The sequence below is a fragment of the Nerophis ophidion genome, linkage group LG09 (genome assembly GCF_033978795.1).
Source record: "Nerophis ophidion isolate RoL-2023_Sa linkage group LG09, RoL_Noph_v1.0, whole genome shotgun sequence".
Classification (NCBI taxonomy): Eukaryota; Metazoa; Chordata; class Actinopteri; order Syngnathiformes; family Syngnathidae; genus Nerophis; species Nerophis ophidion.
This window is the reverse complement of record NC_084619.1, coordinates 45,876,587-45,901,031: the sequence shown is the minus strand read 5'-3', so window position 1 is coordinate 45,901,031 and position 24,445 is coordinate 45,876,587. Positions and strand designations below refer to the sequence as shown.

The 24,445-nt window shown below is 38.0% G+C and overlaps 1 protein-coding gene across 1 annotated transcript in view; it reads right to left on the bottom strand.

Annotated features, from left to right (window-relative positions):
* col13a1 (collagen, type XIII, alpha 1) overlaps positions 1–24,445 on the bottom strand; it is a 151,158-nt gene that overhangs the window by 39,212 nt on the left and 87,501 nt on the right. Inside the window, exons 28-35 of the mRNA XM_061911054.1 lie at positions 21,383–21,424; positions 21,242–21,283; positions 18,554–18,580; positions 18,358–18,444; positions 12,241–12,276; positions 9,965–10,018; positions 7,300–7,353; positions 1,545–1,580 (exon numbers count right to left, since the gene is read on the bottom strand). Coding sequence (XP_061767038.1) covers positions 1,545–1,580; positions 7,300–7,353; positions 9,965–10,018; positions 12,241–12,276; positions 18,358–18,444; positions 18,554–18,580; positions 21,242–21,283; positions 21,383–21,424 — 378 coding nt within the window. The remainder of the gene's footprint in view (positions 1–1,544; positions 1,581–7,299; positions 7,354–9,964; positions 10,019–12,240; positions 12,277–18,357; positions 18,445–18,553; positions 18,581–21,241; positions 21,284–21,382; positions 21,425–24,445) is intronic.

The window sequence follows — 24,445 nt, the reverse complement described above, 5'->3', positions numbered from 1 at the left end:
GGATGGGGTGAGGGTCACCAATTTGTAAGCAAATTGTCGAGCAGTTTTAGAACAACATTTCTCAACGAGCTATTGCAAGGAATTTAGGGATTTTACCATCTACGGTCTGTAAAATCATCAAAAGGTTCAGAGAATCTGGAGAAATCACTGCACGTAAGCGATGATATTACGGACCTATGATCCCTTAGGCTGTACTGCATCAAAAACCGACATCAGTGTGTAAAGGATATCACCACAGGAACACTTCATAAAACTCTACTATGCAAAGCGAAAGCCATTTATCAACAACACCCAGGAACGCCGCCGGCTTCGCTGGGCCCGAGCTCATCTAAGATGGACTGATGCAAAGTGGAAAAGTGTTCTATGGTCTGACGAGTCCACATTTCAGATTATATTTGGAAACTGTGGACGTGGTGTCCTCCGGAACAAAGAGGAAAATAACCATCCGGATTGTTGTAGGCGCAAAATTCAAAAGCCAGCATCTGTGATGGTATGGAGGTGTATTAGTGCCCAAGGCATGGGTAACTTACACATCTGTGAAGGCAACATTAATGCTGAATGATCCATACAGGTTTTGGAGCAACATATGTTGTCATCCAAGCAACGTTATCATGGACGCACCTGCTTTTTTCAGCAAAACAATGCCAAGTCACGTGTTACAACAGCGTGGCTTCGTAGTGAAAGAGTGCGGATACTTTCCTGGCCCGCCTGGAGTCCAGATATGTCTCCCATCGAAAATGTGTGGCGCATTATGAAGCGTAAAATATGACAACAAGACCCCGGACTGTTGAACAACTTAAGCTGTACATCAAGCAAGAATGGTAAAGAATTCCACTTACAAAGCTTCAACAATTGTTTTCCTCAGTTCCCAAACGTTTATTGAGTGTTGTTAAAAGAAAAGGTGATATAACACAGTGGTGAACATGCCCTTTCCCAACTACTTTGGCCCGTGTTGCAGCCATGAAATTATAAGTTAATTATCATATGCAAAAAAAAAAAAAAGGTTTATGAGTTTGAACATCAAATATATGGGTTGAAAAGGATTTGCAAATCATTGTATTCCGTTTATATTTACATCTAACACAATTTCCCAACTCATATGGAAACGGGGTTTGTACATACATCTACATTCATATAGGTATTTGTACTTATATACTGTACTTGGATTGTTTCACTTGATGCCTAATACTATGCAAATAAGAATATTCTTATTGCAAAAACATCATGTCTTAAAGACAATATCAACCTTAACTGGAATATTGAGTGCATGAAAATGTAGTCATAGAATAAATGTTTATATAATCGAGTATCATCAATTGTTCAGATACTTGCTTCTGGGATGACATCTTGAAGTTTATTATTCATAATCACTTCAAACATTCAAGGCAAACCATGTGACAAAAGGGTTTTCCTAATGCAATGTAAAAGAGAGCATCAAGAGCATTATACTTGAAGCCAATTGTGAGCCTTTGAAGTTATAACTTTTTTCAGTCATATATTCAAAGCAAGCAAAAATGTTCTTTTTTTTTTTTCTGTAATCTTACCCGGTTGCCTTTGAGTCCTTGTGGTCCTGTTAAACCCTGAAAAAGAAATACAAGCACTCAATAAGCAGACTCAAATATTAAGATATTTCAAAGTGCAAACAACCACAGCAACATAAAACAGGAATGTTTCAGTCACAAACTACAACCACTACAAACACTTCTGATATCTGACAAAGTATTCACATGATTTTTTTAAACGATCTAATGTAGTATAACTATTATATTTTAACCCATTAAAACCCATACCTATTTGTGCTTAAAGGGGTACCACACTTTTTTTTTGAATGTATTTTGCGTATCATTCAAAATCCCAATGTAAGACAATAGCACATACGTTTTTCTTTTTTTATGCAATCTAAATTGTAAATACATTTTAGCAAAAGTCAGCTAACATAAGAGTCAATGTGAGTCACTCTATTCTGCCTATACAGCGCTCTAAAAAACATCCAAATACCTCCGTCAACGTTTTACATACACACTGCAAGTATTTATGGAATGTAGTAACAGGCACATTTATAATAACATGTAATATTTATATATTTTCTTTATTTTAAGCATACGGCGGCATATTAATTTCACACACTTAACATAGGGTTCGTTTTTCCCTTCAACAAGAAACTTACTACTAACGGCATACTTCGTGAGAGACTACAAAGACAACTTAGGGACAACTTTTGATACAGAACCTTCTATTTTCTAGCTTGAATATAAGAAGGATAAGATGGCGATTTCAAAAATGCATCGGTTTGCATTGATCACTTTGTTAACGGTTGCCTTTAATATTTAGTGTTTCCCAATTAGATATTATCTTGATATTATTTGTATTTCTTTAAGAGGAAATCCAATAAATAACCATTCAAAAAGTGCCAACAATACTCAATTTACATTTCGTGATTTGAATATTACCCAAGTATTGGTGATATTGTTATAATAAGCGCTAACGCAGACAAATTATGGCGGCGACGTGATCACCTCCGTTTGTTCCTATGTTTACATCATTAAGTGGTCTGCTATTTCCTTGCTTCCCTGCTCCCTGTAAGTTTATTGTAGATCATAAATCATGCCTCTCACCTGGAAAGTAGATGGGTGAGAACATAATTCGACACTTTGACAGCCATTTAAGTTTTGGAACTGGCGAGGGCATAAAACGCACTTGTTCCCCTGCACCCTCAAAGGATTATGAGACATTTTTCATCTAAATGGGAATATATGAACATTCTTGCAGTCGGCATCCTAATGACAACAGACGTTGCACAGTAAGTGATGTTTTATCATGTTTGTTGGCTCTCATAAAGTCTGCTGTGAGTAATGATTAGCAGAGGTGTGGACTCGAGTCACATGACTTGGACTCGAGTCAGACTCGAGTCATGAATTTGATGACTTTAGACTTGACTTGACAAAATGTAAAGAGACTTGCAACTCGACTTAGACTTTAACATCAATGACTTGTGACTTAACTTGGACTTGAGCCGTTTGGCTTGACATGACTTGCTACTTTCCCCGAAACCCAAAGATTAAAAAGTTATTCAGGAGCGCTCCGTATCATTCATTTTGTACTTGTGTCTGTCTGCGTGTTGTTCCCGTCAGCTTGTATGCTCTCAGTACAACAGCCAATCAAATTAATACTGTTGTTTTGGTCCCACAGCATTCATCCAATCAAATTGCAGGAAAACCAAGAAAGAATAATTCTCAAACAACGCGCCATTGAGAAAAAAAATATGCCAAAGTTGGTTTCGTTCGGGTTTAAAAACTACGACTTGGTCAACAAAAAACTAATTGCCGTATGAAAAACATGCAGTTCGAATATGTAGACACAACTTCCAATTTTGTTCGACATTTGAAGATGCACAAAGAAGGGTAAGTTTTGATTGTAAGCTAAAGTTTATTGGCTGAGTAATGTGACTTTTATTTGCTGTCTAGTTAAATGAGTGAGGCTGTAAACTCACTGCTAACGTTAGAACCATAAACATCTTATAAGTAGACACAGCATAGAGCGCTTCTGCTACTGGCGCTGAGGAGACGAGACGCGCGGCCGCCATCTTGGAGTGGTGATCCGTTCCACTCAGTGCAATTCATTTGGCAGGAGAAATAACCAGTCGGCGCATTTCATTCATTTTACCTCACTAAAAACCACTGATTTTCACCTGCTTTTTTGTCATACGTGTAACTATGATAAAAGGACACATGTTTTGGTGTGTTTTATTATTCATAGTTTGCTTAACAGTAATATAATATTTCTATATGCTATAAGTGACCAGACGTCCCAGATCAATACTGGGAATATAATCCCAGAGAAGGGGGGAAAAACGGTCAGCTAATTTTTAATTCAAGATACAATATGATTAGGTTATATATACATGCATATATTCTACATAAACAATGTATGAATACATTAGATATCTATGTATTTTAGGGACCTATAGACTATATCTGTTGCTGCAGCAGCAGGGAGTTTATTCTGTCTTGACACTTTGTATTAATATGTTCTATTACATTCTTCCCTTAAATGATCATGTTTTCAGTGATTGTTTTATATGTATTTTTTATGTGTCACTTTGGATAAATGCGTCTGCCAAATACTTAAATGTAAACATATATTAACACGCCGAGTCATACCAAAGACTATAAAAATGGGACTCATTACCTCCCTGCTTGGCACTCAGCACCAAGGGTTGGAATTGGGGGTTAAATCACCCAAAATGATTCCCGGGCGCCCACTGCTACCCTCACCTCCCAGGGGGTGAACAAGGGGATGGGTCAAATGCAGAAGACAGATTTCACCATACCTAGTGTGTGTGTGACAATCATTGGTACTTTAACTTTATCCTGTAAGTTTTTATATCAGCTAAAACCACCAATCTGTTTGACTGGATTCAGAATAAAACTAAATTCTGTTTTACCCAACAATGTTAGTATTTGAATATTGTTACTTGAAGGCTTATTCCTGGTTACAAACATACTGTTAAGAAAGTATTGTTTTGTATTTTGCATAAAATGAGAATGCATCATAATCATTGGCGACTGGTGAATTTGGTTTTAGGTGGGGCTGAAAGTTTGTAAACCAAATACCTGTAGGGGCGTCATACTCCTCCAGAAGATTTCTTTGTGATTTTCACATACAAATATTGAAGATCTTTGCTCCTTCACAACCCTGTGGTAATATTCTTTTCACAAAATACAACCATCCATTTTCTACCGCTTATTCCCTTTGGGGTCGCGGTGGGCACTGGTGCCTATCTCAGCTACAATCAGGCGGAAGGCAATAGTACGGTAATGTTAAATCTTACTTGTGAAAAGTAATCCCCCAATTCCTATTTTAGACAGTCCGCTCATTTTAACAGGAAAACGCTGAGCACCGCCCGGCATCTTTGTTTTCTACCTGTCAACTGTCAGTTTAGGCTGCTCGCCGGCTCCTCATCACCACTTCAAGATGGCGGCCAAATTGCTCGCGTCACAGCAGTCAATGCGGCGTCTACTTATAATATGTCTATGGTTATAACGTCATTGCAAACATGGCAATCTGTTGCATCCACTGCAGTTCGCTACCTTATTCATACTTTTTGTCAAGTGATTTTTTTTAAGCAGGGTTGCATGAGGTACCGACACATAACGTTACGTTAGTCAATGTGTCACACACAGTAACATAACGTTAGACGGCAGTCAGCAGCACCGCGTATTTTAGCCACCTACAAAAAGACAAACATAGTCAAATAAAGGTCAGTTAAAATGTACACTATATTAAGAATATGTGTACATATTGCATAGGGCCCTGACATCTAAAAAGTACGACTCTCTTCATTGTTATTTTCATGTATTTGTTATGTTATTCATGTGTACGCAGACATAAACACACAAACAGTATGAGATGAGATCAATGAGATAAGGTAAGAACAGGATAGAAACTGCTCTAGAACTGGCTACAATGCAATATGACATGGAAATACAATGTTAACACTTTTGTGCAAATAAGTACAGTTGAACGTGTTTTTCCAAATGTGTTTATTCTGTAAAGCAATGAGTTAAATGTTTAAAATGACTGGTTAATAGTGCTATCATGAATTGCAATGTCAGCACTATTTTTTTCCCTGCAATTTCAAATGCACTTGGTTTTAATAAATAAATACAGCACTTTAAAAACATACACAATCTGTGTAAATGTATTAGTCTGTGATTAAAATTACTTGAAAGGACTCGAAACTCAAAATGCAGCACTTGGGACTTGACTTGAGACTTTTTAGTCTTGACTTTGGACTTGACTCGGGACTTGCCTGTCTTGACTCGGGACTTGACTTGAAACTTGAGGGCAAAGACTTGAGACTTACTTGTGACTTGCAAAACAATGACTTGGTCCCACCTCTGATGATTAGTGATGAAGAAAAGAAAAAGCCAATGTTGTGATGCTTTTTTTTTTTTTTTAATTAATGCGCCGGGTATGCTTAAAATGATCAAAATACAGAAATATTAAATGTTATTTTAAATGTGCCTGTAACTACATTACATATATACTTACATCATGTATATAAAACCCTAATGGAGGTGTTTTGATGTTTTTCAGGGGCACAATAGGCAGAATTGAACGACTCCCATAGGGTCCATTGTAAGCAGGGTTTTGATCAAATGTATTTAATATTTAGAATGCTTTTTTTTTTTTTAATCCATCCGTTGTCATGTCTTACATAACAATTGTGATCGATAGGCCCAATTCCAAAAACGGTGCAGTTCCCCTTGCTACAAGTGTTTCGAAAAGTGTTTCCAAATAAAGGAAATCAAATGTGAGCAAAACCTAAAATAATTCAGCTTTTACCAAAGGCAACAATCATAAAAGAAGCTTTTCAAAAGTACTTAAGTTGATGGGTGAATTTGGGGAAGGTCAAATTTGACAGGGAACGCCCACATTGCTCCACCAAAGTGCACATTATGAAAGCTTGCAGTGAGGGGGAAAATGCCATGCCTCCAGAATCTGGACAGTAGTGGAGCTTTTTTCACTTAGGCACATAATAGGGTATGGCCCTATGTGCATTTGTTATCTGTCTCTACCGCTTATTCCCTTTCGGGGTCGCGGGGGGCGCTGGCGCCTATCTCAGCTACAATCGGGCGGAAGGCGGGGTACACCCTGGACAAGTCGCCACCTCATCGCAGGGCCAACACAGATAGACAGACAACATTCACACTCACATTCACACACTAGGGCCAATTTTAGTGTTGCCAATCAACCTATCCCCAGGTGCATGTCTTTGGAAGTGGGAGGAAGCCGGAGTACCCGGAGGGAACCCACGCATTCACGGGGAGAACATGCAAACTCCACACAGAAAGATCCCGAGCCTGGATTTGAACCCAGGACTGCAGGAGCTTCGTATTGTGAGGCAGACGCACTAACCCCTCTGCCACCGTGAAGCCTGCATTTGTTATGTCAAACAATAATCAAAAGTAGTAATTATAACACACAAAAAAACCTGCCTCGATTCAACCTTGCAGCTTCTGGAAATGAGCGAGCTTACTATACCTGACACCAACCATTTTGGGGAAGCTATAGCTATGATTGTCACATGACAAATACAGCATCATTTTTACTCATACATATGTCACTTTGGGACTCGGTGTGTCAAGCACAAATTTATATGGGACAGACACTCTTTTGATGCATTGTCACTATGGATTCCTACCAATGCCAATGCACAAAGTCATGTAATAGGCATTGAGTAGTTATTTGGGGTAAGCTACACTGTGTTTTATTTTGGGGTAAAAAGTGACTTACTGGGATGCCTTGCGAGCCAATTGGTCCTGGTAATCCTTTGTCTCCTTTCTCACCCTGCAATAGAAATATATCACAATTCTACCCTCGATGGCAATAGAAAGTTTCAATACAATGCAAAATGTTTAAATTGACACCACCTTGATTAGCTCCCAAAGGTTGCCGTTAGCGGTTGTTGACATAACCTTTTGCAGACACAATACATTTTCGTTGTTTGGACACTTACTTGTGACTTTTTCCAGAGATGTAAGGATGAAGGTTTTTTTCAACTGATGGCAGTTTGTTCACATGTTTTTATTCAATTTGTGCAATTTTGTTGATTGCAGAAAGAGGGATTAGGGAACAGCTAACAAGTAGGGCTACACAATTTTGGCCAAAATAAAATAAGATAACAATAAAAATGTACTTAATTCATAAAGCACTTTATTTCCAGATTCAGATTTCTTTCTCTGAAAACTCTCTTTAGAATTTAAATTCTTTTTTTTTTTAAAACTACAAAAGACAACAAAGGTTGAGGGTTGCTGACCATCTTGTTATTTGTAATGAAAGGCTAATAAAAAGGCAAAAAAAAACCTTACACATATTAAAAGGCAAATATCTGTGTCTTAATTCATTACTTCCATCAACATTTCAGCCTTTTTCTAATTTCTTAGCTCTATTTTTTTAATTTTGTATAAACTTTTTGTTTACTCTATTTCTGCAATTTGCTATTTGGGTAAAATAAATGTTGTGTTCCACAAATGGCCCCTTGGCCACACTATAAACATCACTCGTTCACATATTTCAACGTCTTTTAGCAACAGTTCATTCAAAACGTAACTTCTATGTGTTTACATTAAGCTTATTTCCTGTGTGAAAGAAAGGAAGGAGTCGGGACCAAAATAATAAGTTAACACTTATTGGTGATAGTCAATGTATGTTATGTATTACAAACTGTATTTAAAATAGTTTTGTCAATTTGTTCTGGCCTGAAATAAATTGGCCCATTGTAACATATCTTTGTCTTTGTGTGTTGTATGTAGACCACATTGCTTCTCGGAGTTCAGTGATGCAAATGCATGTCAAGTTGATCAACAGATTGTACTGTTCTGGGGACGGCGTGGCGAAGTTGGGAGAGTGGTCGTGCCAGCAATCTGAGGGTTACATTCGACCATCCTGGTAACGTTCGTTGTGTCTTTGAGCAAGACACTTCATCCTTGCTCCTGATGGGTCCTGGTTAGCGTCGTGCATGGCAGCTACCGCCATCAGTGTGTGAATGTGTGTGTGTGAATGGGTAAATGTGGAAATAGTGTCAAAGTGCTTTGAGTTCCTTAAAAAAAAGGTATAAAAGCGCTGTACACGTACAACCCATTTATCATTCTCCAGTGCAATAATAGTACTGAAATTAAGGCTAAAAGAGCATTAATGGGAGCCTCAAAAAAAAAGAAGAAAAAAAAGTAACTAAATAGTTACTTTTTACAGTAATGCTTTACTCTTTGGTGTAAGTAACTGACTTAGTAACTGAGTTACTTTTGAAGTAAGATAACTAGTAACTGCAACGAGTTACTGGTTTTCAGTAACTAAGCCAACACTGGTGGCGAGTGACCGCTTGCATTTGATAACCGAATTAATGCTTGACGCAAAGACACTCTTTTTTTTCCCACTTTTGATGCGTAGCTCTTCTCTGTAAATATTACGACACAGTCACAAAATTGTCACCCCAGAACCATTTAGCTGCATCTTATATTCCGCCAAAGTAGGTGTGCAGGAGGAGTGTTGTGAAGCGCGTTCATGATATATCCGCCACACTAAGAATATCATTTGTTTATGAACCACGGCAAACACGGGAGCACTAAATCTGCATTTGTTAGTTTATCTGTGGCAATAAATCATTTTATAATTGTGAAACACTAATGTGTGTATGAGAGAGGAACACCATATATATTTATGCAGACAGGAGTGGAAGGGACAAAGAACGAGGAGACTGGTTTGAAAGTGCAAGACTTGATATGGAGACAAATTGATTTAATAATGTTCTTTTAATCAGACTTCAATTTAAAATCGATTTCTTGTGCAGCCTGAAATGTCTGAAGCGGGATAAGAAACAAAGGATCAAAATTTAAAGCTGGTGCGGATCATTTCCACTCATTTATGCACGTTTTGGTAACGAGCCTCAACCTCTGTGTTTCTAAGCTAGCGACCCCGCCGCCACCCACAGAGACAGTGGATGACTGACAAGAGGGTTCATTACGTTTCTTTTATCCCACTATAAACAATGCTGAAAAAGTTATGGCCACATTTCAGGAAATGTCAGAAACGTGATATGTAACAAGATATTATTACATTTTGAGGCTGATCTGGATCATCGTCTGAATTTCTACAACTAGGGCCTGTGGAGGTCTGTACGCTCCAAATGCTTTTTTAGTTGGTTTCGACAAAAAAAATCTGCTTTGACACATGAGTGATAATAATGTAAGTAATAATACAAAAACACATATTGACATAAATGGACCGATTTTTCGAAGAAATGATTAACCCCTTCAAGTCTCAAATTGTATTTGGACAAAGGTGGTTAACCATGTACTGTAAGTCAACGACTCAATGAGTTGGCCGACTTTGATGGTTGTCAACATTAACAGCGTCGACATGAATGAGTTAAAATGTAGAAGGAAAATTGAAATGAACTCACTCCCTCTCCCTTTGGTCCTGCTGGTCCTGGTACACCTGCTGGTCCAATTAGACCCTTGAAACACGAAAACAAAATAAGAACAGGGCAGCAAAACGAACTACACAAGAAAAATGTCCAATCAGTACATCAACAAGCTTCCTACTATTACAGTGCTATAAAATTGATTGTACTTCATGTGCTTTATGTTAATCACTCATCACACATAAAGCACAAAGCTTGTTGAAGTACTACCCGGACTGTTAAAAAAAGGGGGAAATTAATCACTTGTCAACAGCTGCAGTTGATTGCAGTACGTATGGAAGAGGAAGAGCTTGTATCATTCATTCGGCGCTTGGATTGTATAGAATGTGTTGAAGAAGAAATGTAAGACATGACATAACATGCAGCATTAGCATCTCCACATGCTGGTCTTCTCAGGAATGCAATCTTTCAAAACCTACGACTGGTACAGAGGTACTGGCCAGGATAGGGATTCAAGATTTACATGGTCAAATAGGTGTGTTCAAATTCTAAAGCAACATTGGGCACTGTTATAACGACTGGAAGTCAGGTCCAAAAGTACACTTTGTGGATGCAATCAATTCCTTTTCTATGAAAATTATAAACACAATGTCCCGTAATGAAAACATGAAATCAGTTTTTGTGATTGATATGATGGATTTATTTGTATATTTGGCAGTAAATTGTAACATTAAAGTCAAGCGAACACCTTGACATAAATGGTGTTAAACGGTCACGGCTTGTACATGAAGTTGTTCGGTACAGTTCCCCGATAATGTAGTACGTCCTATCATTGTGTTCGTGTTTATATTCACATAATATCAGTCATTTGGGTTAGTGCGTCTGCTTCACAATACGAAGTTCCTGCAGTCCTGGGTTCAAATCCAGGCTCGGGATCTTTCTGTGTGGAGTTTGCATGTTCTCCCCGTGAATGCGTGGGTTCCCTCCGGGTACTCCGGCTTCCTCCCACTTCCAAAGAGATGCACCTGGGGATAGGTTGATTGGCAACACTAAATTGGCCCTACTGTGTGAATGTGAGTGTGAATGTTGTCTGTCTATCTGTGTTGGCCCTGCGATGAGGTGGCGACTTGTCCAGGTTGTACCCCGCCTTCCGCCCGATTGTAGCTGAGATAGGCGCCAGCGCCCCCTGCGACCCCGAGAGGGAATACGCGGTAGAAAATGGATGGATGGATGGATAAATATTCATAACCTTTGCCATGAAGCTGAACATTTATCTCAGGTGCATCTTCTTAACCTCAGACTGGGGTTCAAAGCACACCGGCAATGTATTAAATTAGCACCTTTAGGAAAATTCTGTAAATGTCCTTTGGGGGCTTAGCCAGAGCCGACACTTAAACCCTTCCATCCGACCATTTAAGTGGTTTGATTGTTTTCTGTTTTTCTAAATATAGTTCACGGTTTTAGCTGATGTTCTTACGGTTAAGTCGATAAATAGCATGTGTATATTGCCAAAAGCGCTGCATATCAGTTACCATAGCAATATAAACACAATCATGCTGTTCCCTGTAGTGGGGCCCGTTCGTAAATAGTACACGGTAAATAGCTGCCATTGTGTTGCAGAAGGAAGTTTAAAAAACCACTGCGTTATCGAATCAATTTTAAACTCCTTCTATTTGTTTTTAAATGTCTAAACAAACTCGCACCAACATATCTCTCCGACCTCCTTCAGCCTTACTGCCCCACTCGATCCCTAAGATCAGCCGATCAGCTGCTTCTTAGAGGTGACAGAGCTTTCGCTTCTGCTGCTGCTCCCAAGCTCTGGAACGACCTACCTCTGAGTGTTAGACAAGCCTCCTCTCTTCCTGTTTTTAAATCTCTCTTAAAAACATACTTTTATTCCTTTGCTTTTAACACTAAGTGATATCCATCCTGCAATGGGGCCCCATTATACACCTGCTGTGAACCTGTTTTTATGTTTTATTTATTTATTTTTTATCATGTTCTGTTTGTGTTGTGTTGTTTGCTCGCTGTTCGTATTATCTTTTAACCTGCCCATTGTACAGCACTTTGGCTACCCCTGTGGTAAATTTTAAATGTGCTTTGTAGATAAAGTTGACTGCATCCCTACAAACCCAATCCAGAACAGTCCCGTGCTCGCAAGAACTCCTGGAGCAAAAACTGAGACAGCGTAAGCACAAGACAGCAGGAAAACAACCAGACAAGACATAGACATCAAGCAAGCTTGCAGGGGACAGAGGAGGAAGGAGTAGGAGGGAGGCAAGGGGCGCCGAAACATGACCTTTTCCGCCACTCACCACTGGACCGGGTCTGCCGTCTAACCCATGTGCCCCCTGGATAGCGTTGTACGCAGTTAAAGAGCAGAAGTGTTGGGGAGATGGAAGGAAGGTGGGGTTTGGGGGGAGGGGGGTGACATTGGGAGGTTGTGGGGTGAGTGAAGCTGTGACCTCAACATCATTCACATGGTGATCATAAATCGTGGAGGTAAAGGTGCTGGTGGTGCTGGTAGGTGAGTCACAGGAAGTGTTAGTAACTTTTATCAGGTATATCCTAGGTGTGGGCAGATCCATCTAAACATTACTAGTTTTTATACTAAAGGTAGAATCAGTATCCATTCCATTTATCTATTTATACAGTGGTACCTTGGTTTTCATTAGTAATCCCTTCCAAATGGTCTGACATAGACAGAGTCTGACAAAAACTGATGGAATCTACCAGGAGGAAATTATTTTAATGTGTTCTAGACAGCCTAAATTGTAAACACAAAACATGTTTTTAAAAAGAAAATAATTGAGTCAGCAACGCGTTATATTCTTATTTTGGACAATGTTTGCCTGTATGACAAATGAGATGGTATACAAAACCGGGACGAAAAAATCTTGCAAAAACCCAACCATAGGAAAAGTGGATCGCACAAGAACCGAGGTTTCACTAAACTAAGGTAATAAGTTGTTAGAAAAGCTCCTCCTCGCTGCATGGAGTTTATTTAAAAAAATGATTGTTATTTAAAATTGTTTGTATATATTTTTTTAAATTGACTTTTGAAATTTAAAAATTAATTTAGAATCTGGATGAATAAGAATTGCAGTTCTGATGTAAAAAAAAAAAATGGTGCACACCTAACTTAAACCATAATTTTAACCAGGAATATTTAATGGCTAGTAAAATCTCAAAGTATTCAATAGTACTTTAAAATCTGTGAAATACTGAGACCACAGTATGGGAACACTGTATATTTTTAAAATACCAACAATATGTGAAAACTGTCACTTTCAATGTTGATGTTTGTGTAATTAGACTAAAAGTTTTTCACCAAGGGGTGTCCAAACTTTTTCCACGCAGGGCTGCATAAATAAAAAAGAAAAGATGCGGACCATTTTGAAATACTTTGTACATTAAAGATGCTAAAAGCGGTCGAATGTAAGTCAATAACTGCCAAGCTATCTGATAAAACATCTATCTAGCTTTGTGTTACAGTTGACAAAAGAAATAAGTGGACCATCTACCATAAGAATCTTTAATAATGAATTCATTGTATTTTTTACTAGGTATTTTTTACTAGGAAGTTAATCTTACCAATTAACAATTCAATTCGATTTAGATTTTTGGGGTGACGATTTGATTCAAAATTGTTTCCCAAATCAACACAATTCTCAAGAGAACCGATTATCACAAAATATTGTTTAATTATACTAAAACCTTCTCAAACAAGGTTACAAATGCTCCACTTTTGGCTGCCGTATGATGTATATGCGCAGAGTGAGCGCAGATATGGCCAAAAAACATATTTTTAAAAATTGTTTCTTTAAAATATTGGATAGATTTAGATATGAATATTTTTTACAGCACCCTTGGTGATTCACCAATGCCAATTGAGGCCTTTCAAAGCAGCTCACAAAAAACGATTCCCTCTAGCTGATACTTTTTTTTTTTTGGTCCGTTGGCTAACGCTAAACATGTTACACACAGAGTAAAAACAAGCAGGAGCAGACAAAAAGAGAAGTTAATCGCTAAGCTAGCCTGTAAGCTTGCTTGAATTAACACATGATATGTAGATGGAAGCGTGTCAGATAACCACTTAGCGCAGGAGTCATAAACTAGGAGCCGAGAAATACCAAGGTAACACGTTGCGTATAGCAAACAATGAAGCCAGACTGAGTGTGGCGAGAAAGGTGAATAAATAGCTCTCTGATTAGTTGTCGATAGCAGGTGAGCGTGCCGACCACTAACCAGAGGCAGGTGAACCCAATTAATCACCATGGAAACCAAAACAAACCCAGAGGTGCACAAAACAGGAACTAAAGGAGTCCAAAACTAACAGAACATAACTAAACAAAACATGATCCGGCCACGGATCATGACAGCTTTTACTTTTGTTTTGTTATTGTGTACTTACTTTGTTTTTACAATTATATATAATAAAAAACAATAAGGAACTAGATTACAAATTGTATCAATACTATAACCTTTTTACCAACACTTACCATATGCAAATACAATACAGTTAAAAGGGAACTGCACTTTTTTTGGGATGTCTATCAATCACAATCATTTGAGAAAAAGACAACGCATCTTTTTTTTTGTTAGGCTTCTAAAGATGATTAAAAAAATCACTTGCAAAATACAGCTAATGAGAGTCTTCGTTGTAGCCATTAAAGCCCTCTAAAACAACTTCAAAACCCTCCATCTCACATTTTATATACTTAATGCAAGTATAAATATAATGTGGTAACAGACACGATCATAACAATATGTAATATGTTCAATATTAAGGATATTTTGGCCATTTTATGCATTACTTGAACTTCTTCCTCAGCGCATTTATTTCCGTTTCCATAGCAGCGCACTTCTGACTTCCTGCAACAAATGTGTGTTCCTACTTCTGGAAAAAAACGCAAATTTCCTCTAATTATGTCAGACTCGGTAACGAATGACATCGACAACTATTTTTGGACAAAAGAGGATTCACAACCTTATCTTCTTGAACCTGAATATACAGAGAATGACCTGCTGCTTATAGAAGTGAGCGAGAACAGAGGGGAAAACATTGGATTAGACGGAAGCTGAGAGAATCAGTACTGATGTGACTTGGCGGTATAAATGTGAAACTTGGAGCCAGGCTATGCTGACATAAATGGAGTGCTTGCCCAAAAAAACAACTTGAAAAAACTTCTCAGCTAGCTTGAAACAAACTGTCTATCGACTGAGTCACTAAAATATTGATCATACAGTACATGCATCACATGCCTGTTATTACACTGTTGAGCTAGCTGTGTGCAAAGAAAACATGAAATTTGGGCTAATAATTTACAGATCCTGTAATACAATTATTCATTATATTTAGTCAGTAAAAAGTGGTGTCTAAACGCATTGTGTTGTGTATTACAAACTCAAAAGCTTACATCTTGCCAAAGCTAGCTTATGGCTAATGCTGTAGCATGCCGTTGTAAGTTGGTGTGTTCCTACGCTAGATAAACAGTTCCTAGTGTTCGCTCTTACAAAAACAATGTCACTGTAGCGTGGTTATATTATACAGGTTAAGGAATTAAGTATTGTTGACTTTTTTTTAAATGCATTTTCAAAGTGATTTATAGGCAGAATGGATTGCTCCTCTTAGCTGCTTTGTAGCCACCAAGAACAAACCGATTTTAAAAATGACAAAGAAAAAAAAAAAACCTTATTTTATTCTCGTCTCTCGTAGGGATTGTGAACGATGCGCAAAATAAATAAAAAAACAAGTACAGTTCCGCTTTAACACATGTGATCAGTATCAGCCGATCTCACTCATGGATGAATCAGCAGCATAAAACATCCTACATCCTAATCCGAATTTGTAATAATACGCAGAAGGCCAATTTAGAAAGAAGTTTTGGGCTTAAAATGCTCTTTGTTCTGCACTTTGGACACCCCTGATTTAGACTATTTGTAGAAATATTAATACCCAGAAGAAACTGCATGCAATACACAAGTTTTGTAAAGGAGAAAAATAGAAATCCAAAAACACAATTTAATTCACTAATGTGAAACCACCCAAACATGAAATACTATTTTAAACGACATATACTATTACAAAACCCTTTTCCATATAAATTGGGAAATTGTGTTAGATGTAAATATAAACGAAATACAATGATTTGCAAATCATTATTAACCCATATTCAATTGAATGCATTACAAAGACAACATATTTGATCTTCAAACTTATAAACTTTATTTTATTTTTTTTTGCAAATAATAATTAACTTGGAATTTCATGGCTGCAACACGTGCCAAAGTAGTTGGGAAAGGGCATGTTCACCACTGTGTTACATCACCTTTTCTTTTAACAACACTCAATAAACATTTGGGAACTGAAGAAACTAATTGTTGAAGATTTGAAAGTGGAGTTCTTTCCCATTCTTGTTTTATGTAGAGCTTCAGTCGTTCAACAGTTTGGGGTCTCCGCTGTCGTATTTTACGCTTCATAATGCGTCACACATTTTCGATGGGAGACAGGTCTGGACTGCAGGCGGGCCAGGAAAATACCCGCACTCTTTTTTTACGAAGCCATGCTGTTGTATCACATGCTGAATGTGGCTTGGCATTGTCTTGCTGAAATAAGCAGGGGCGTCCATGAAAAAGACGGCACTTAGATGGCAGCATATGTTGTTTCAAAACCTGTATGTACCTTTCAGCATTAATGGTGTTAAGATGTGTAATTTACCCATGCCTTGGGCACTAATGGACCCGCATACCATCCCAGATGCTGGCTTTTGAACTTTGCGTCGATAACAGTCTGGATGGTTCGCTTCCCCTTTGGTCCGAATGACACGTTGTTGAATATTTCCAAAAACCATTTGAAATGTGGACTCGTCATACCACAGAACACTTTTCCACTTTGCATCAGTCCATCTTAGATGATCTCGGGCCCAGAGAAGCCGGCGGCGTTTCTGGATGTTCTTGATAAATGGCTTTTGCTTTGCATAGTAGAGCTTTAACTTGCACTTATAGATGTAGCGACAAACTGTATTTAGTGACAGTGGAATTCTGAAGTGTTCCTGAGCCGATGTGGTGATATCCTTTAGAGATTGATGTCGGATTTTGATACAGTGCCGTCTGAGGGATCGAAGGTCACGGTCATTCAGTGTTGGTTTCCGGCCATGCCACTTACGTGGAGTGATTTCTCCAGATTCTCTGAACCTCTTGATGATATTATGGACCGTAGATGTTGAAATCCTTAAATTTCTTGCAATTGCACTTTGAGAAACGTTGTTCTTAAACTGTTTGACTATTTGCTCACGTAGTTCTGGCCAAAGGGGTGTACCTCGCCCCATCCTTTCTTGTGAAAGACAGAGCAATTTTTGGGAAGCTGTTTTTATACCCAATCATGGATCCTACCTGTTCCCAATTAGCCTGCACACCTGTGGGATGTTCCAAATAAGTGTTTGATGAGCATTCCTCAACTTTATCAGTATTTATTGCCACCTTTCCCAACTTCTTTGTCACGTGTTGCTGGCATCAAATTCTAAAGTTAATGATTATTTGCAAAAAAAAAAAAGTTTATCAGTTTGAAAATCAAATATGTTGTCTTTGTAGCATATTCAAATGAATATTGGTTGAAAATTATTTGCAAATCATTGTATTCTGTTTAGATTTATATTTAACATAATTTCCCAACTCATCGGGAAACGGGGTTTGTAATTACAGAAAAAGCAGTTGTACTCAACATTATTCAGTTTTCATTGTAAATTAAATGTTCAGTCGTGTTCATGAACTTCCAGTAAACTAACAGAACTGTGAATAAGGTAAGATATCAACTAATAATTTTCACTACGGCCTCGCTCATATGGTAGAGCGGGCGTCCAAGTTTTTGAGGGTTCGTGGTATTGGTATATATCTAGCTCAAGCCTTCCTCGTCATTGTGTTGTGTCCTTCACCTACCTTGCTCACAGTGCCACTCACACTGGTGTGGGAATGTTTGGTGGTGGCAGCCATGTTTGTGTTAGTCTATTGCAGGGCAGCTGTGACTATACATTTAGCTTACCACCAGTCACGTGTGAATGTCGAGTGAATGAATGGTGGGTGGGTTCTCACTTCTCAATGTTAAGTGTTTTGAGTCTCAACAAAAGAGCTATTGAAATCTGATCCATCATTATTAATACAGGTGTTTCTCGTTTAACAGTGTTTTGTGTGACAAAGTTTCATGGTTACGTCACTCTCCCGTATATGATTAATATTGTACAAAAAAGAAAACGAGAATTAGTTACGTAGAATAATTAGGCGCAAGCCCTAAAATAAGAGTTTGAAGTATTCTGAGTGCAACTGAGAAATATTTTCCATTAATATCAAGTGATGAGATCAATGCAGTTTAAATAGATGCTGTTAACAAACTAAAATGTTGTCAAAAAAGATGTGTCAAACTTCTTTGCACTTACAGGCAGTCCTAGATGGCCTCTGTCTCCTTTGTCACCCTTCTGACCTGTCGCTCCCTTTTCTCCCCTAAAGCCGATGCCTGGCTCTCCCTGAGAGACAGACATTGTTTAATGTGTAGCCATTTAAAACAGAAGGGAATAGGTTCTCTATATTATTATAGGCATTTATGTATAACATTAAATGTAAAAGATACTTCACCTTTGGCCCTGAATGTCCCTGTGATCCCTAAAAAAATCAAGTAAATAATTACAAAAGTACAAATATTAACCAATCAAAGCACTACAAGTCATTTGGTTACTGAGAAAATGGGAAGGGAAAGTAAACACTGCCACAGTTTGGACAACTAATGGAAAAAACAAGTAATTACTGCCCTTGATGATTCCTGATGTTACATTCATCAAAACTTAGAATAATACATTTAATATTTGCATTCTAACTAGGGTTGCAAACTTTCCGGAATATTCAAAGTTGGAAACTTTCCATTAAAATTAACGGGAATAAACGGGAATAAACATTGAATGCAACATGCAAGATCTTGCAAGCATGATTATTAGCTAAAACAACCTCATTTTTTGCAAATTCTGTTGAATTTCAACCCCACACGGTGCATTCCTCCATCACATGTGCAGAGCGTTCTTCCATCACATGCACAGATCATTCCCAGCATGCTACACACTACAGCAGGGCTATTGAGGCCACACTAGTATTTGAGCCCAAGGACATCATTCAGTCAGGTAAGTTTTGATGATATTACTGGGGTAAATATATTTGATCTATGGGATTTAAGTTTAATAGAGCTACAACTGTTTGTTAGTGTATGACTGTAGACTACTCCAGCAGACTTCCACTCAAGCTAGCTAGTAACTGTAGGCCGAGGCTACTCCAGCAGACTTCCACTCAAGGTAGCTAGCTGTTCCTGTACTTGTTAAATTATTTTGGGGCCAATATCTTTGGCTAGCTTGGTTTATGTACCACCACGGTCTCATAGTGAACCGAAAATATTTCTCCATTAGCTGTGATGCTAATTTTTTCCATGTTAAATCCCATTCATTTATGCTAACAATGTTAGCGAGCCGATGTACCTTTTTTGTGATCTGTAAAGTTAAACTAACAAATATTAAATCAAAACGTGTAGTTTCCTCTGTCTTCTGTTCTGCTAGCCATTCTGTTGTCATACAAGAATGTAGTTTATAGTTTGATTCAGCATGCTGATTGAGTGTTCGTTTATCCATCTAGCTTATTTCTATTCATTTGTCCATCAGTAAATTATTTTTAAAGACTACTCCAATTGTTTAGCTGACTATTTATATCTGTGTGGCATTGCATTAGTGTTTTACAAGAATAAAGGAAAAAACAGTGTCAGGCTTGCCACTGACAGTTTGTTTGTGTTTTAGTTTCTCCTCTGTGTGTTTAGTATTTCCTGCCCTTAGTTCCTGTCTAGTGCTCTTATTTTGTCAGCTTCCTGTCCTGTTCCCTGAGTGTTGTGTTTCTCCTCAGCTGCGGCTGATTGGCACCTGGCCACACTTGTTGCCAATCAGCCCGCTCCTATTTGTACCTGCTTTGTCTTGTGTCAGTTGCTGGATCATTGTATTGTCGTTGCCACATGTCACTCTTATCGTGCTACGTGTCGTTTTGTTACAGCTACTACCTGTCGTGCTACATTTTGTCCTGGTCGTCGTAGCGGTAAACTGTTTGTTAGCATTTGCCATTTCCAGTTTTTCCTGTTTGCTACCCGCTAGCTTCCACGCTAGGTCCTTTTTTTGTTTCTTGCTAACTTCTATGCTAAAGACCCTTAGTTTGTTATTCCGCTCATGTGCGCGCGTTTTGTTTGTTCTTGTTCTATTATTTAAATTAAATCATGTTTTCCCATTAAATGCATGCCTCCTTCTCTGCAGCATGGGGTTCATCAACTAATAACTCTGACACAGAGGCTTGAGAAGCTTACTTAAAGGCTTTCATTATACATTTTGAATGGGACTTTCTGGGGGGGGGCATCATTTATTTTATCCAATCAACATTGATGTTTTTTGATGTTTGATGAAGTTCTGCTCACAAAAATAAGTTTGTATTACAAACGTTTGCATGCATGTCTGCTTATTATGACCACAACATGTTTATATTTATGTCTGTATTTAATGGTTAATATAAATTACCTTAATTACCCCATTTCCTGTTAATTTATATTAATTCCCGTTAATTCTTTATAATTCCCATATATTCCCATTAATTCCCATGGACGGTGTCAACTTTGAAAAATGAAAAAATTGTCAATATTTCCAAACTTCCCAAGCTTAACTTCCCGTGGTAAATTTCCGGAAAATTGCTGGAAATTTACGGGCAACCCTAATTCTAACTAATAAAAGTTCAATATATGTAAAAAAATTAAGTAAACAGTATTTGATGCTACACTCACTGTATACATTTTATCAAATTGAAAAATTAAGTGCACACATCCGAGGTTTTACAAGCCTAGCAAGTTAAATAGTTTTGAAGGTGAAATATAAAGTTCAATAAGGCAATAAGGCGCTTTTGGTAGCCATCCACAAGCTTCTAGCAAGTTCCTGGTTGAATATTTGACCACTCCTCTTGAGTGCAGTTCAGCTAAATTTGTTGGTTTTCTGACACAGACGTGTTTCTTCAGCATTGCCCACACGTTTTAGTCAGGACTTTGGGAAGGCCATTGTAAAACCTTAATTCTGGCCTGGGAATTTTCCATGAGTTATTGTTGCCATTTACCTTTGACTTTTATTTTTCATGGACTTTTATATAGGTCTTCAAAGTATTTATAAACTTATTGTGGATGTTTGATTTTTGTTCTGACATGAAATTAAATGTTGGTCTAAAAATCTACATGTTGAAAAGGGATCAATAGCACTTTTGACTTACTGCTGGGCCGACTGGTCCTGGGGGACCTGGAGGACCATGAAGCTAAAAAAAACAAACGTAGGTTTGAGGTATTGATCAGTTAAATTGTTTTCTCTAGAAAGTAAAATTGACAGAAAAATACATTGCTCAGATAACACATACCATCTCTGACCTTCCTCCTTCTCCGGGTTCACCCTTCATACCCTGGTAAAAGAAGGGACGAGAGACACCTTTAGTCACTCCAGGATTTCACTTGCTTTTTTTGTGATTGTGGCGGGCTATAACACCAAATAACATTGAATAAACTAGTGATTTTATGAATTTGTCATTAATATTTTTTAAGTGTTCCTTTAAGCCTTAACCACAAAAGCACAAGCTTGCAAAAAATTGAAAAACAAATACTATGATGTTTTACCAGTTGTATACCGCACAGACTTAAAAGTAGACTCTTTATGACAGTAAAAGCACATACTCAGGGCTCATTGCTAAATTACTGCACTGTCGTAATTAACTATAACTAATGACAGTAATAATTAATTATTATTACAAAAAAATTGGAACCAAAGTCTTTCTTGTTGTCCGTTGTCTGTTCTGTCGTTCACAAGTTGCAGACATTATCAGTGGATGTTTTACACTTGAAGTGTTCATCCATCTTAAACATTCATTTATGTTCCAACAAATTTACATACACGTGATTAAGGCCCCGTTTACACTACACACCAAATCTGATTTTTTGCCCTTAAGTGATCTGAATTTCTTTGCCAGTCTAAACACTCCAAAGTGCTTCAAAGCTGATCTTTTGGCATTAGATTCAGGCCACAACTCGAGGTAGCCCTGAAACCGATTGGAATATGATCTCTTCAAATGTAACTCGAGTCTCAGCGCAATGCGTCCTGAATGTGAGCTGAATGTGATTTTTTTCACCAGCTTTGGGCGAGCTACGTCAAGACATAGTCGCCAGCAGAAATGGATATTTCATCATAACATCCGGTTTGTCAATAGTGCGCAAATAATAGACTATATGTAATATATAAATATATATTTTCATTCCAAAGAAGTTCTGATTTTTCAGAGACTGGGATTGACGCTGTGGCGCATTTGCTTACATGTAAGCAGGTCCATTCTATGTCATACTTGATCATTTCGCGATATTGCCATATTTTTTCTGAAAGGATTTAGAAGAGAACATCGACGATAAAGTTCGCAACTTTTGGTCGCTAATGAAAAAGCCTTGCCTTTAACGGAAGTCGCAGCCGATGACGTCACAAGGGTGAGGGTTCCTCACGTCCTCACATCGTTTATAATGGGAGCCTCTAGCAGCAAGAGCTATTCGGACCGAGAAAACGATAATTTCCCCATTAATTTGAGCGAGGATGAAAGATTTGTGGATGATGATATTGATAGCGAAGGACTAGAAAAATAAATAAATAAATAAAGTTAAAAAAAAAGGCGATTGCATTGGGACGGATTCAGATGTTTTTAGACACATTTACTAGGATAATTCTGGGAAATCCCTAATCTGTCTATTGTGTTGCTAGTGTTTTAGTGAGATTAAATAGTACCTGATAGTCGGAGGGGTGTGTCCACGGGTGTCTTGACGACAGTCTCTGAGGTAAGTCGACGGCAGCTGCATGTGGACGGCGCAAGCTCAGATGATCTCCGGTAAGAGGCGACTTTTTACCATAATTTTCTCACCCAAACCTGCTGATTGACAAGTGGTCGGGAACCATGTTCGCTTGACCGCTCTGATCCATAGTAAAGCTCCACCTCCGGGAATTTTAAACAAGGAAACGCCGTGTGTTTGTGTGGCTAAAGGCTAAAGCTTCCCACCTCCATATTTCTACTTTGACTTCTCCATTATTAATTGAACAAATTGCAAAAGATTCAGCAACACAGATGTCCAGAATACTGTTTAATTGCGCAATGAAAAAAGGGGACTTTTAGCCGCAAATGGTGCTGCGCTAATATTTCCTCTACAGTCCGTGACGTCACGCGCACGCGTCATCATTCCGCGACGTTTTCAACAAGAAACTCTGCGGGAAATTTAAAATTGTAATTTAGTAAACTAAACCGGCCGTATTGGCATGTGTTGCAATGTTAATATTTTCTCATTGATATATAAACTATCAGACTGCGTGGTTGGTAGTAGTGGGTTTCAGTAGGCCTTTAAACAGCCATAACAGCCATTAAAAGATTACAACAATCCCAAATCCATTACACTATATTCATTCATCACACGTTATATTACTTTAATTTACTTTCACGTAAAAAACACTATCTTTAAAGATGTTGTAACTTTTATTATTATTTTTAGTAGTAGCCACTTCCTCATATTCAACTTTTATTTTTACTTTATCGGAGTGTGCATGCAAGTGAGGTGGAGGCCACATTGGGGACACATTGGGGGCCTGTGCATTTTATCAAATTGAAAAATTAAGTGCACGCATCAGAGGTTTTACAAACTTAGCAAGTTAAATAGTTTTGAAGGTGAAATATAAAGTTCAACACAAAAGTGACCCTGGACATCATCCATTCTCTACCGCTTGTTACTCTTGGGGTACCTGGGGGCTGGAGCCTATTCCCAATATTTATTAATGATAATGCAATAAATTCTGCCTTATTTATCAGCAGCTCTTGTTAAAAGTATACTTTTTTATTTTTTAGCAAGGACTACATTAGAGGTGTCAAGATTCATCTTTTTACAGTATTGAGATTAGAGCCTAAAGAATTGGCGATACTGGATATGAAATTAGCTGGTATCACATACAGTCACAATCAAAAGTTTACATACACTTGTAAAGAACATGATGTCATGGCTGTCTTGAGTTTCCAATACTTTCTACAATTCTTTTATGAATTTGTTATGGGTCTACTGAAAATGTGACCAAACCTGCAGGGTCAAAAGTATACATACAGCAATGTTAATATTTGATTACATGTCCCTTGGCAAGTTTCATAAGGCGATCTTGGTAGCCATCCAAGAGCTTCTGGCAAGTTCCTGGTTGAATTTTTGACCAAGTTGCGATTACACTGGAGTCTGATGAAAATCTAATTTTACTTGCAGTGTAAAGAGTCATTTGGCCTGCAGTGTAAACATAGTCTAAGAGTATTTTTGAACTGAGAGCGGTCTATAGAGCTGATTTTTGTTGCAAGACGATGAGAGACGAGCATCAACTTCAACATCTCTAACATGCAAATGCTGCCTCTTTGCTAGGTCAGCATTGC